Here is a 13578-nt window from a genome sequence, read left to right as displayed (position 1 = left end):
CAAAAATGAATGTTAAAAAATATTCAAAAAATTTTATTTATTTTTATTTTTTAAAAGGTTTCATTTTTTGAGTAATCTCTACACCCAACATGGGGCTCAGCCTCCTCAACCCTGAGATCAAGAGTCACACACTCCACCAACTGAGCCAGCCAATGCCCTGCATTTCTTGTCCTCCTCCTCCTCCTCCTCCTTCTTCTTTTTTAATAAGGTAACATTCACAGGTTTCTGGGGATTAGGGTGCTATACTTGGGGGCCATTTTCTGGCCTAGCACAATTTGGCTTCTTTTGTTTGCGGGAAGTCATGTAACACATTCACCATCTCAGATGAGCTGTCCTCCCTTCTCCTGACTGACCGACGGTTCTAGACCAGAGAGTGCCACTCGGATTCCAGACAGTTGGTGTTTAAAACGATTACAAGCCCACTCTCGGTCATCAGCTCACTTTCGGGGTGAAGTCCTGGGCCAAGAACGCAGGATTGTATCCACTTAGCAGGCTCTGAGACGCGCCCTGATGGATCCAGGGGAGTGGGCGGCTGGGGGCGGGTGAGCAATCTGCCCGCCTTTGCCAGCATGAACGGGACCAGTGGACGTGACTCCACGTGATCCCGTGAGAGTAGGAGGGGAGTCTGTCACTCCACCCCAGCCTCCAGGACAGAGTGGAACGCTCTCGGGCCTGCAGGGTTCAGGAGAGGCAGTTAAGTAGGAACGCCTACTTCTCTCCTCCCAGTCTTGCCGCCACTTCCCTCTGTGTGTGTGTTTTCCTTTCCCTGTACATTCCTGCTGCTGTGTTCTCAGTTGTTCCCTGTGGATCCTCTGAGTAGCTGTGACTCAGAAAACCTAACAACAGCCTGGGACACTGGGGGAGGTAAGCACGACCCTGTGCTTTAAGGAGGCCCTTCTCATCACACCAGGCTTGTTTGGGACTTAGTCTCAGTGAGGTCCGTGCTGTTCCCATGATTTCTCACAAAATCTTCCCGGTAGGAAGCAGGAGACCGGGTCAGACCTGCAGGCGGGAAAGCTGGCCGGCCGGGTGTGTGCCCCCAGGGCCACCTGCTCTCATCCACCGGGCCTTCCCTTTTGGGGTGTTTCAGGTCCCACCGCACTGAGATGGGAGCGGAACCCTGAGGCCCTGCAGTTCTCTGCCCTGAGTCCCTCCTGCAAGAGGCCTGGGCCCACAGGGCTCGCTGGCTTCTCACAAGGGTCCTCACGGCTCACCATCCCACGGGGCATAGGGCTCCATGCACACCCAGACCGCCAGCATGCAGGCGCGGTGCACCTGCTAGGGCCCGTGGGGGCTCACCTCGGTCGGGGAAGAGCTCTGTGAATGGGCCGAGGCTGGGAAGCACTTGGCAAGTCAGGGAGCGGCATGTCCAGCACGTCCTTCGGTCCTTCGGTCACGATGTGTCTGAGAGACTGCGCCCCGACCAGAAGTCCCGGCTGCCGCCCTGGGCCTGGGGTACCTGCGGTGGGAGCGGAAGGCGGGCCTGCGGAGGCTTCGGGCACACGGTGGGCCTGTTTCCGCCTCACCGGAGACCAGGTGAGGTTCCTGGCACGGCTCACTTCTGCACCCTGCTCCTCAGGGCCCCGCCCTTATCGGGACGGGCAGCCCCCACCCCCACCCCCCGACTCCCCAGGTCGTCGGAAAACGAAGGTGCGGAGGGACCGCCGGCATCCCCGGGGGCGGGGGGAGGGCAGACCCAACCCGGGCCCCCACGAGGGGGGTCCCCAGGCCTCGCGCAGACCTCGGCCGTGGACGGCACCCTGTCCTCTGCTCTCCGTGGAGGCGCACCGCGTCCACACGGCCCCTCGCCCAGGCACAGGTCGGGGGACGCGTCTGGTGCGTCCCTGGCTCTCGAGGAGCGGTCTCGCCACGCAGGTGTTTCCTAACCGGGGAGGGGCGGGCCGGGCCGGCGGAGCAGCATCGCCGCGGCGACCCCCAACCCACGACTTCGTTCTCGGTCTAGCTCCGACCCCTCCCTGACGGACAGCCGCGCTCTAGGACCCAGCGCCTCTCGGCCTGCCGCCTGGGTGGGCGGGTCCCCTGTATTGTGACGTCACTCGGAGGCGGGGCTGCGGCGCTGGGACGGACAGACGGAAGGTGCACGCAGAACTGACCGGGCGGGGCCGGCGCGGGCGCGGGTGCGGGCGCGGAGGGTAAGGGCCGGGCCCCGGATCCGCAGGCCGCGTGTGGACGCGGGCGCGGCGCGGGGACCGCCCTCCCCTGGCTCGGGGCTCGGGACTCGGGGCGGGCGGTGGGTCCCAGGACTGAGTGTGTCTCCCCACCCCCGGGCCGTGCGTCCCACCCCAGACCGAGCCACCTCACTCTCCTGCTGGGCGCGCCCCCCGGGCCTGAGCGCGCCCCCGGGGCCGAGCGCGACCGCAGGGCTGAGCGCGCCCCGGGGCCGAGCGCGTCCCCAGGGCTGAGCGCGCCCCCGGGGCCGAGCGCCCCACCAGGGCTGAGCGCGCCTCCAGGACTGAGCGCCCCACCGGGGCTGAGCGCGCCCCCGGGAGTGAGCGCGCTCCGCCCCACCCCGGCCGCGTGTTCCCGCTGGGACGCAGCCATCGCCCGCCCCCGGACTGAGCGTGCTTCCCAGGCCCGCGTCCACCGCCGTGCGCCCCGCGCCTCTTTCCCCCCGCGGGTGCCGGTTCGCGTGCGCAGGGCTCCCGGAGGCGCCGGTGTCTGAGGAGGGGGTGGTGCCGCCGCCGTGAGCCTCCGCGGGCTTCCGCGAGCGCCCTGGGAGCGCGCCCCTCGCTTTGCCTCCAGGGCCCTGCGCCGGAGTTCACCTCCTTTCCTCTCTCGCCAGGCCCCGATGGTGGAGGACTGCACAAGGTAGCGGCGGCGATGTGGGGGTGACCGTCAGCGCGCGTTCCAGGACCGTGAGAGCGGAGGGCCCCCGGGCCAGGTGGACGTCAGTCGGGATGGAAGCAGAAGGCTTGGATTGGCTTTTGGTCCCCTTGCACCAGCTGGTGTCCTGGGGGGCAGCCGGGGCCATGGTGTTCGGAGGGGTCGTGCCCTATATCCCACAGTACAGGGACATCCGGAGGACTCAGAATGCTGAGGGCTTCTCTACCTACGTGTGTCTGGTGCTCCTGGTGGCTAACATTTTACGGATCCTTTTCTGGTAAGTTGGGAGCTTTCTGGGGGGGTACTTCCAGGGTGATGGCTTTCTCTTTTTGGGGTTTCGGAGTGGGGTGGTGGTGCAGGCGGCTGTACTTCCTAGGAGGGAGCTGGTGAAGTGGGCGGGACTGTTCCCCGGGGAAAATGGTGGGATTGGAGTGGAGAAACTTACTGTAGTCTCACGTCCGCGTCTTCATTTTCTGTCCTTCTTACGTTGTCACGTATTTTCCCACGGACTTCTGTGTGCTGGATAAGGTCCTAGACCTGGGTCCCTGTCCTTAGAATTTGCATGGGAGTGGGAAAGAGAAAACAAGGAATGAGTAAGTGATTAAGATGAAGAAAAAGGGATGAGCTGCAGGAAGGGGACCTCACAGCCTGACCACTGACCACTGGAGCCCCTTAGGAGGGGACATCACAGCCTGACAGGAAAGAGCATTCAGGGGTCATGTACAGGGACGGTGGTCCCCTCAGCCTTCCTGTTGTGTGTACGGTTTTGTTTTGTTTTGTTTTGTTTTGTTTTGTTTTAATAGGAAAGTCAACTTTCTGGATAATACTTAAGAGACTATTTTTTCTTGCCACTCCCAGCCCAGCTTCCTCTTATTATCATTTGCATTCGGGTAAGGAACCGGAAATTAATTTTAACAGTTGCTAAAGCGAGACATGTTTGGGAGGGGGAGTTTTTAGAGGAAATGAAATGAGATCTTGGAGCCTCATTCTAAGACTAAAAAGGTCTGGAGCTTTCCTTTCTACTTGGTGGCATCCGGACCCTCTGTGAGCACAGATAGTGAGGAAAGTTGCTCCGGAGGGTGGGTGGGTATGGAGGCCGGATAAGGGCACCAGGCGGGGGTGTCCAGAGCTCTGCTTCTGGCCCTTCCTTCTGACTTGTTCGTTACTGAGTAATCACGTTTTTTGCTAGTTCTTTTTCTTAAGTTTATTATTTATTTTGAGAGAGAGAGAAAGAGAGCGATCAGGGGAGAGGCAGAGAGAGGGAGAGAGAGAGAGAGTCCTAAGCAGGTTCCACACTGTCGGCTCAGAGCCTGGTGCGGGGCTTGAACTCACAAACTGAGAGGTCATGACCTGAGCTGAAATCAAAAGTCAGACTCTTAACCGACTGAGCCACCCTGGCTCCCCAGCTAATTCATGTTTGAGTCCGCCTTAGGGAGGTACGATTTTCGTGGAATAAAAGCATCCATTGTAAGCGTCCAGTTCGATGAGTTTTGACAACGCCCCCTTCCCGTCACCATCACAACCGAGAGATGACTGTTCTGAGTCCCGAAGTTCTCTCCTCTGTGTTCCATCCAGCCGTGGCCCCATGCCTTTGATTTGTGTCCACTGTGTGTTAGTTTTGCCCTCGTCCGGGGCTTTTAAAAGGTGAGCTGGTAAGTTGGCTCCTCCCCGGAGAATGTGTCACACCGCCAGGTTTGTCTCTGGGCCAGGCTGCTTTGAAAGGAGGGCCAGTGGGTGCGTAGTTTTTTTCTTTGGCACGAGTTGAAGAACCCCATTTTGGAGATTCCTCTTTCTCCTTTGGGGACAGAGCTCACTCACTTCAGGGTGACACGTGGCTTCCCTTTTCTAAAATGGCCTTAATCCAGTCTAAGGTTGAGCGGAAGCAGGTCCCAAAATGCAGTTGCCTCTGACACAGTTGTTAACCCTGAGTGCACTGGAGGGCGCTCAGGGAGCCCCTGGCCTGCCACCTGCCTGGTGTCACAGCGTTGGCCAGGAAGGGCACTTCATTAGGCGCTGGAGTGAGTTTTCTCTGGCAGCGGAGGGGAAGTGCCCGAAACTGGCTTCCCCTATGGGAAGGGGGGGGCGGGACGGAGAGCAGTTGAGACATCTTTTCCTTAAGAATACTCATCCTTTGGGGCGCCTGGGTGGCTCAGTTGGTTGAGGGACCGACTTCGGCTCAGGTCGTGATCTCGCGGTCTGTGAGTTCGAGCCCTGTGTCGGGCTCTGTGTTGACAGTTCAGAGCCTGGAACCTGCTTCGGATTCCGTGTCTCCCTGTCTCTCTGCCCCTGCCCCATTCATACTCTCTCTCTGTCTCAGAAATAAATAAACATAAAAAAAAAAAGAGTACTTATCTTTTACGATTGCAGAGAAGAGAATAGGGTATCTAATCTATGTCCAAATACCTGGTTTGGAGAAGGCAGAAGTTAAACTAATTTCTTGAAAGCCAAGTCACCAGGGCGTCTGGATTTAACTGGCATTTAATGCGTTTGGACTAGAAGTTCTCCCTTCACTGCCGGGCCTGGGACTTTGAGAACGAGTGTGTGCTCTCTCCTAATTCAGCACAGGGGGCCTTTAGTGATTCTCAGTTTTGTCCATGGGCCAGCGTATTTCTGTGCATCTGATTGGTCCTTCCCCGGAGTCTGCACCCTGAACCGTCCTGGGTCACTTCAGGGGTCCTGTGGCTGCCGTGTGAACCCCAGCGCTGCCTTCAGGCAGTATTCTGGGATGAAGGGGGGCTGGCAGAGGGCACTGGTCCCTCCTCAGGAGTCTCTCTGGCCTGGGCATTTGCTTCTCACATAGGGCAGTACTTGGATTTCACGGGGTGAACCCCAGCAGGCAGGCTGGGCTCCGCCTGTGGCTTGTGACTAACATGTACCTCTCTGCCCACCTAGTCCTAAGACCCCACTCCTGGGCCTCCTCCAGGCTTCATGGGTTAGTGGCCCACATGATTTAATAGGTTTTAGAGGGTTTCCCATGTTCCAGACGCTGCAGATGCCGCAGGGTTTACGCTTCAGCAGAAGCATTGTGTGGAACGTACCATTTACACACATACGGGTCATGGCGGGCGCCCCCTGAGGGGGAAGCAGGGTCTACACTGGAACAGTGGTGAAGTTAGAACTGAAGAGTGTGTTTCCTAGAGCTGGCTGAGAGCGTGGTCCTCAGAGCTCCAGGCTGGGAAGCCCCCTGCAGACTCGTGGAATGAGCTCGTGGGTGGCCCTGCCGCCCAGGGAGGCCAGCGGAGCTTGTGAACCCCAGGTTCCTGAAACTCGTGAGACCCTAGCGCTTTATTTCTTACAATTCTTTTTTTTTTATGTTTATTTGTTTTTGAGAAGAGAGAGAGAGTGAGCAGGGGAAGGGCAGAGAGAGGGGTACAGAGTTTCTGAAGCCAGCTCTGTGCTGACAGCAGAGAGCCCAACGCGGGGCTCGAACTCATGAACCGGGAGATCATGACCTGAGCTGAAGTCAGATGCTCAGCGGACCGAGCCACGCAGGCGCCCTGATTTCTTGCGATTCTTATCATCCTTTTGCAAAACTAGCATTCAGCAGATTATATTCTATAAAATGCTGATGTATAGGATTTTGCCTCTGTGGTGTCAGGAGAAGCCAAGAGAAAGGCTAAATGATGCCTCGTAGCTCATATTTGCAAGCTTGTGATTTTGTAGAAGGGACGAGGGGGGAGGGGCCACGGTGCACGGATGATGTTGCAAGCCCCCCCCCCCCCCCCCCCAGAACTTTGTGCCTTGGTAGAGGTAGTTCTCAAGCTCCATTTGTATTGGATGAACACACTGCATCAGAGATACGGTAACGTTGGATCAGATGCGTAATAACATTGTATTGGATGCAGTGACGTTGTATCAGGAATGTGGGCACACTTCAGCCATGTAGTGACACTGTATCAGATGTGGTAAGGTAGCATCATCTATCAGAGATGTAGTAGGGCTGTATCAGAGATGTATTAACACTGTATCAGACATGCAGTAAACAAAGTAACTGAGATGTGATAACACCGCATTGGAGACCTGCCTTAGCGCTGCACTGGATACGGCAACGTTGTGTCAGCGACGCCGTAAGCTGTTTCCGAGGTGTGGTAACACTGTATTTGGACATGCAGCCTGACACTGGATGGGAGATACAGGAACACTGCCAGAGATACCACACCGTTGAGGACGTAGTAACATTTTGCTAAGGGTGTAGCCACAGGGAAGTAGATACACAACTTCTTTCCGCTTGAGCTTTACTCTGTAACTTTGAAGACTCGGAGAAGGTGATCTCTGTGGAAACTTTGGATGAAATGTTGCCTGTCCCCTCGTCGGTGTGTACCTTCCTGGGGGGTGAGACCTAGGGACACTGCAGTTAAGGGAGAACTTTTTTTATTTTACTGTATTTTTTTTTTTTAGTTAAAAAATTTTTTTTGATGTTTTTATTTGCTTTTGAGACATGAGCTGGGGAGGGGCAGAGAGAGAGGGCGACAGGAACTGAAGTGGGCTCCGTGCTGACAGCAGAGAGCCTGACATGGGGCTCGAACTCCAGCCGTGAGATCATGACCTGAGCCGAAGTCGGATGCTTCGCTGACTGAGCCTCCCAGGCGCCCCGAACCCTTTCAGAGTGGCTGTGTGAGCGGCAGGCCCTTCACCTGTCCCATCATTTGTTCTAAGAAAAAGTTGTGCCAACCCATATCGTCAGGGACAGGAGAGGGGAAAGTGCTGTCACGACATCCCCGTCGGTACAGATTATTAGCATCAAAGGAAGAAAAGCTTAACTAATTTGACAAGTAAAAAATGGTATCTTTGTATTTTAATTAGTTTATGAAATTACTAATGACCTTGAACCTTGTTTCATATTTATTTTGTCTCTTGTGTATCTTTTGTGGAAAGTTGTGCTTTTTGAAATTTTGTGTCTCAGCCTGTCTTCACCCTAAGTACTCACCTCTGCTCCCTCTCACTTCACTTTAAATGGTCTTGTTTTTACTATAAATATTGAGTTCATCTGGATTCGATTTTTGGTGGTTTTTTTTTTTTTTTTTTGGATGTTTGTTTACTTTTGAGAGAGAGAGAGAGCATGTGCGATGGGGGAGGGGCAGCGAGAGGGGGACAGAGGATCCCAAGCAGGCCTGTGCTGACAGCAGCAAGCCTGATGTGGGGCTTGAACTCTCAAACCATGAGATCGTGACCTGAGCCCAAGTCGGACGTTTAACCCACTGAGGCACCCGGGCGCCTCTTTAGGTGTGTGGTTTAAGGAGAAGTGCAAACCTTGATTTCTTTGCCCAGTTTTTCCAGTCATTGTTTCTGTTGAGTATTTAAAACGTGAAAGTGGCCTTTCTCGCTTGATGAGCTTGGTGCGAGAGGCCCCAGAGCAGCTTATTTATTGTGGTTCTTCCCGGCCTGCTTGGGAAGGAAGCATCTCCAGTCTTAGTAGGCTGACATCTAGCTTCTGCTGGCCCCTTGTCTGACCTTCACCTATAGATGAGTTGACCCCTGGGGTCAGCTGGGTAACCGTGGGATCCAGTTCCTAGAAATGACTGGAAACGTCCTTAGATAGTCCCCGGTGTTATAGTCTCCCTCTACAGCAGAGACGAGGTGCAAGGGCAGTGGCTCACGGGTGCCAAGGGCCTGGAGACCGTGTGAGCCTACGGAAGCGCCCCCAGCCTGTGCCTCTGACCTAGAAAGCCCCAGGGCACTGTCACCTCTTTCTTCTCGTACCTTCTCTTCACCCAGGCCTGGCTCATCAACCCTTTCTTGCTCCAGTCACTTAGCATTTCCTTTGCAATTCCTGAGGCACCTCAGGAGAGGCCTGACGAAGCAGCGGGGTCCCAGGTGAGCCGAAGTGACATTTCCTGGGGAGGCAGGAAGAAGCTGGTGGTCATGGAGCCGTCTGCTGTGTCCTGGCCCCTCTGCCCTTCCTGGACCCAGGTGGCATGGGCCTGAGCCTCTGTGACCTCAGGCCTGCTCTGTCCTTTGCTCAGAGGACATGGGCCTTGGCGTCAGGAACCAGTACAGAATGCCGGTCCTGGAACCGGTGTCTGGAACCCCCACTCCGCAGGGAACATCTGTTTTTTCCTGGTTGCTTGACCTCCTGTCGGAGCCTCAGCTAGTGTGGCTCCCCTCCAGGTGGCACATTCTCACCTGCTAGGCCGGCTCACCGTGGCTGTGGTCGTGGCAAATCCTCATCGGAGGTGCTGTCTGCTCTCTCCTGAGAGGCAGGTGATCCGAGCTTGGCGGTGAGGTGCTCACAGACGTGGGCTTGAAGACGCCGAGTCGGCCCTGGAGCGGGTGCAGGGGTCAGTGTCTCTACCTTGGGGACATCGCTGTTTCTTTACCTTGTAGGTAAGACTTGTTAGCATAGGCACAGCTTCCAAAGACATGCCCTGGCCGGCGGGGAGGGGCTGCCTCTGGTCTCGTCCTTTACCACGAGCCCGGCCGCTGAGTTTTTGTCCCGATTTCTCATTGATTTGGTGCAGTCCCAGGGGTGGCCCCTCAGGGAGCTCTGCCCCAGCTCTGTGTTGTGGGCGTGGTTGGCCCCCCCGGTGAGCCCTCTCTGCAGGGGGAGCTGGGTGTAGGTTCAGGCCTGAGGGAGTGAGAGGACATGGGAGGTGGGGCCTGGGTGGTGGTCTCTGTGTTTTCTTGTTTTCGGGAGCAGCTGGGAAATCAGACTGCAGGCTCTCCTGACTTAGAGGTGCTGACCGCCAGCCCCAGTTTTGGGAATACCCTTCAGGCCATGTTGTAGGCAGACCTAGCGGGGTTCCTTCTCCAGAGCAGCTGGGCTAGAATTGGGGCTGGGCCTTGAAAGAGCACGGTGCTGTGCCCTGGCCTCGTCGATGGTAGTCCCGCAGGCCTGCGTGGCCCGACCAACGGGTCATGGCTCTGGTGGTTCTGGTGGCCGTGGCGGAGACCCCGAGCTGCCCCATGAAGGGCCGGGCTGTTCTCAGCCCCTGGGGTTCGGGTTCTGCCGACAGGCCCAGCCTGTGCTAGTCACTAGATTGCGGTCTTACCTCCTCGAGCTTGTGGCCGAGTTGGTGAGAAGTTCTGCCCCTGGAGGGAAAACCAGCAGGGAGGATGTGAGAGCCGGGCGGGGTCGGGGCCCGGACAAGAGCGCGAGCCACAAGGCCTCGGCTGGGGGTCAGCGAGACTTGGGTGGGGAGGGAGATTGGGCAGAGTGGGTCGGGGGGGGGGGGGTGTCAGGGCCTCAGGTCGGGAGGGGGTTGTGCCTTCAGCTGCCTTCTCCTCTCTGGGGTGGGGGGGGGGTGCCCTGGCCCCCTTCACTGGTCTGCTCACAGCGTGGGCTGCTCTGGCCTGCTGACCCCACTCGTCTTCGTCGGGGGGCAGGGCTTCCTGTCATTCCTGGACTCCGGAATGCATCTTCCCAGGGCATCAGGTGGTCTAGGTGCCTCTGCAGGTGCCTCTGCAGGTGGGGTGTTGGGCACCTGGCTGTGAGGCGAGGGAACGGGGAGTCCCGTCCACACCCTCATCAGCGGCTCCTGGGGAGGTGAGTGTGGCTTTTGAGGAGCCGTGCACATGATTCTGAGAGGTGTCCCCGCGCCCAGCCGTCCAGGAGTGTCCCTGCTCACCCAGCTCTGTGCACCGTGGAGCCCGAGGCCGAGGCAGTCGGTGCCAGAGGCTGTGACGGATGTGAGAGGCCCTCTGGGGGCTGCTCAGGATGTGGCCGTGGGGGCCTTGGTCGGGACCTGGGCAGGGAGAGGCGGTGAGGCCCCTGGTGTGCGGGGGCCCTCCTGATGCCGTGGTCTCTTTACCTCCCCAGGTTTGGAAGGCATTTTGAGTCGCCGCTCCTCTGGCAAAGCATAGTCATGATCTTGACCATGTTACTGATGTTGAAACTCTGCACCGAAGTCCGCGTGACAAATGAGCTGAACGTAAAACGCCGTTTCTTTGCAGGTTGGTGATCTGCAACTTTGGGAATAAAGCACTAAATCAGCAAGCAAAATCATCCTGTGCTCGTGGGTGAAGTAGGGAGCCGCGTTAGTGTTACCCGAGCAGCTTTGAATCCACCAAATGCTCGGTTGTGTGTAACCGATGTCCGTGTTTTCAGCACGTTAAATGTTTACTAACTAATCTCAGTGTGCCAGCCTCCTCTGTGATGATTACGAGGGGATTCTGAATTGGGACAGGGTCAGGTCACAGAAAGATGCTGTCTGAGGAGGCAGTTTGATCTGTGTGTGTGGCTTGTACATGAGACATGCCCTTCACTTGTACCATTTACCTGTGGCCGGGGTAGCGGGGATCTTCTCACACACCTTACTGAACATTCACCCAGAGTCATGCTGCTGTGGGGCCAGGTGGGTTGTCCCCTGGAGCGTGGGCAGGACGGGTTACATGCTCGGCCCGCGCTGCTCCGTGACTGTTTGTGGCTCAGCAAAGAGAAAATTCTTCTCGTTTTTGCCTTTTCCTTTGAAAAAGCTCTTCCTCAGCTGATGTTCTGTGTTTGAACACGCAGGGGGTTAATGCCTTACTTCTGGTTTTCTTCTAGTTACTAAATTGAAGACAGCTCTCGCTTTGATTTTGTCTGAAATAGTGTGTGTTTATCTCCACTGTTGCTCAGAGAAGCGTTTTTGCTAGTCTGTTTACTTTGGGGACTCCTGTGGACTCGAGGTCTCGCCCCTGAATTTTATTCCTGTCGGTGATTTTCTTTCCGTTTGAGCGGACCCTTTCCCCCTGTAGCTTCTGTCTTTAGAGACGAAGGTATGCTAATTTCAGTCTTTGTAGAAAATAGGTCAGCCTCCAGCTCTGACGGGTGGCCTGGACCGATTAGTGTCACGTCAGCTGTAGAGATCAGCACCGTGTGCTTCTGTTGTGTGTTTGTTCTTTCTTGTCTCTCCCTCTTGTGACCTGGGAAATCGCACCGGAGGCGGGGCTGCTTGTATCGCTGGTCCTTCCTTGAGAGCGGGCGTGTCCGGCCGGTCCCTTAAGAGGCGAGGGGCTGGGCCCTTTACTTGCTCTTACCTAGCAGTTTTCTCTGCTGGCACCGCTCCCGCCCGCTTCTGTCTGTGACCTGGGAACCCCACCTTTCGTGTGCGCGGGGTCTCAAGGGCGGCTGCAGAGCGCCGGTGTGGGGGGGCGTCGGTAACGGTCCTCCTGCCCCAGGGACAGAGGAGCGCCGGGAGCAGGCACGCGGTGCCCACAGTTGCTTGGTGTCCTGAGCCTCAGGCTTTGAATCATGAGCCTGGGTTTTGTGATCTTGTGTGAGATGGGGTGTAAGCTCGGATGAAGTGGGGTGCCGGATATCCTGCAGGTGTGCGAGCGTCCGGGCCCTGGACAGGCCTGGAGTTTAACATTTATGTGACCTTGCTGAAATACGGGAATGTAGGTACAGTGAGGGTGAGGCGGGGGCTGACCTTGTCAGCGGGAAGCCGGGCCTCTCCTCTCCTGTCCCGGGGGTTCGTTCTGTCTTGATTTCCAGTGCTCTGTGTAGATTCTTCCAAAAGCAGCATTTCTGTTCTGGTTAACTAGAATGGATTGGGTTAAGACCGTGAATCCCGGTTTCCAGGGATAGGGCTGCCGTCTGAACTTTGGCAAGTAACCCTCTCTGTGATGAGCCAATAATGGATCCCGCTTCACCCACACTTGGCAACCGTGGTGCCACCTCGCGGGGCACAGGGGCTGCAGGCAAGGTGAGTGTGAGGCCTCGGAGGCGGGGGGAGGTTGGCCTGGACTGTCTGGGTGGACCCAGGGTCCGCCGGGCCCGTGGAGTGGAAGAGGAGAGCCCGTCAGGGATGGACGTCAAGAGGATGTGGTTCTGGCCTTGGACGTGGGGGAAGGGCTAGGGGCCAAAAGCACAGCAGGCCTTTGAGGCTGGAACAGCCTTCATCTTCCAGCAGCAGGGACATGGGGGCCTCGGCCTCCGGGATCCAAATTCTGCCAACAGGTTGGATGCACGGGAGGACCTGGGTTCTTGCCTGGAAACTTCAGAAGGAATATGCCCTGACTTTAGCCCAGTGAGACCCATGTCAGACTTCTGGTCTCCCAAATAGTGAGGTGATAAGTCTGTGTTGTCGGCCGCCGAGTTTGGGGTAACCTGTTATGGCAGCTGTGAGGTCTGCAGCGTCTGGCGGGTGTCTGTTGGCGGGCGTTGGCAGCTGGCCAAAGGGCTGGCTGGAAATCCGCAGACGTACAGGTGGGCGGGGCTGCAGGGGCTTTGACCTTGCAGCAGGGAGCAGCCGTCTGCTGGTGAGGGCCAGGACTGTGGGGGCAGTTGGCCTGCCCTGCCGGCCTCCGCTTTGCCGGGGCTCTGGTGGGGTACGGAGGGCCAGGCTCCTGACCCCTGGGCTCCCTGCTGGGCCCCAGATGGCCTCAGGGGGAGAATCTACCCTAAACTCCGCATCCTGGGATCGTATCCTGGGATCCGGGATACAGTGTTTGAGAGATCTTGAGATTCATACTTAATTGTTTTTTTTTTTTTTAATGTTTATTTATTTTTGAGACAGAGAGAGACAGAGCGTGAGTGGGAGAGGGTCAGAGAGAGAGGGAGACAGAGAATCTGAAACAGGCTCCAGGCTCTGAGTTGTCAGCACAGAGCCAGACACGGGGCTCGAACTCACAGACCGTGAGATCTTGACCTGAGCCAAAGTCGGAAGCTCAACCGACTGAGCCACCCAGGCGCCCCTACTTAATTCTTGAATGGAATCAGGGTTACATCTATTTGCGTCTACCGTGTGTGAGGTACACAGCACACTCATCAGGAAGCTTTTAAGAAACCTAGGGGCACCTGGGTGGCGCAGTCGG

General features: G+C 56.8%; 1 protein-coding gene and 1 long non-coding RNA gene across 5 annotated transcripts in view; one reads left to right on the top strand and one right to left on the bottom strand.

Annotated features, from left to right (window-relative positions):
* Positions 1–418: 418 nt before the first annotated feature.
* LOC122470891 lies at positions 419–1940 on the bottom strand. Its single transcript, XR_006294032.1, has 2 exons — positions 1300–1940; positions 419–672 (listed from the first exon to the last, which is right to left on the bottom strand). It is a non-coding gene; the product is annotated as an uncharacterized LOC122470891 (long non-coding RNA).
* Positions 1941–2046: 106 nt separating this feature from the next.
* The window catches only part of SLC66A2 (solute carrier family 66 member 2), a 52969-nt gene continuing 41437 nt past the window's right edge, over positions 2047–13578 (top strand). Inside the window, exons 1-3 of one of the 4 annotated variants that reach the window (XM_043559140.1) lie at positions 2047–2097; positions 2804–3121; positions 10601–10734. In XM_043559140.1, coding sequence (XP_043415075.1) covers positions 2919–3121; positions 10601–10734 — 337 coding nt within the window. In that variant the 5' untranslated portion in view covers positions 2047–2097; positions 2804–2918. Of the gene's footprint in view, positions 2154–2424; positions 3122–10600; positions 10735–13578 lie in introns of those variants that run through there. The other 3 variants (XM_043559139.1, XM_043559142.1, XM_043559141.1) reach the window with 3 other exon arrangements.

The sequence above is a fragment of the Prionailurus bengalensis genome, chromosome D3 (genome assembly GCF_016509475.1).
Source record: "Prionailurus bengalensis isolate Pbe53 chromosome D3, Fcat_Pben_1.1_paternal_pri, whole genome shotgun sequence".
In the NCBI taxonomy this organism is placed as follows: Eukaryota; Metazoa; Chordata; class Mammalia; order Carnivora; family Felidae; genus Prionailurus; species Prionailurus bengalensis.
This window is presented reverse-complemented; position numbering and strand designations above follow the sequence as displayed.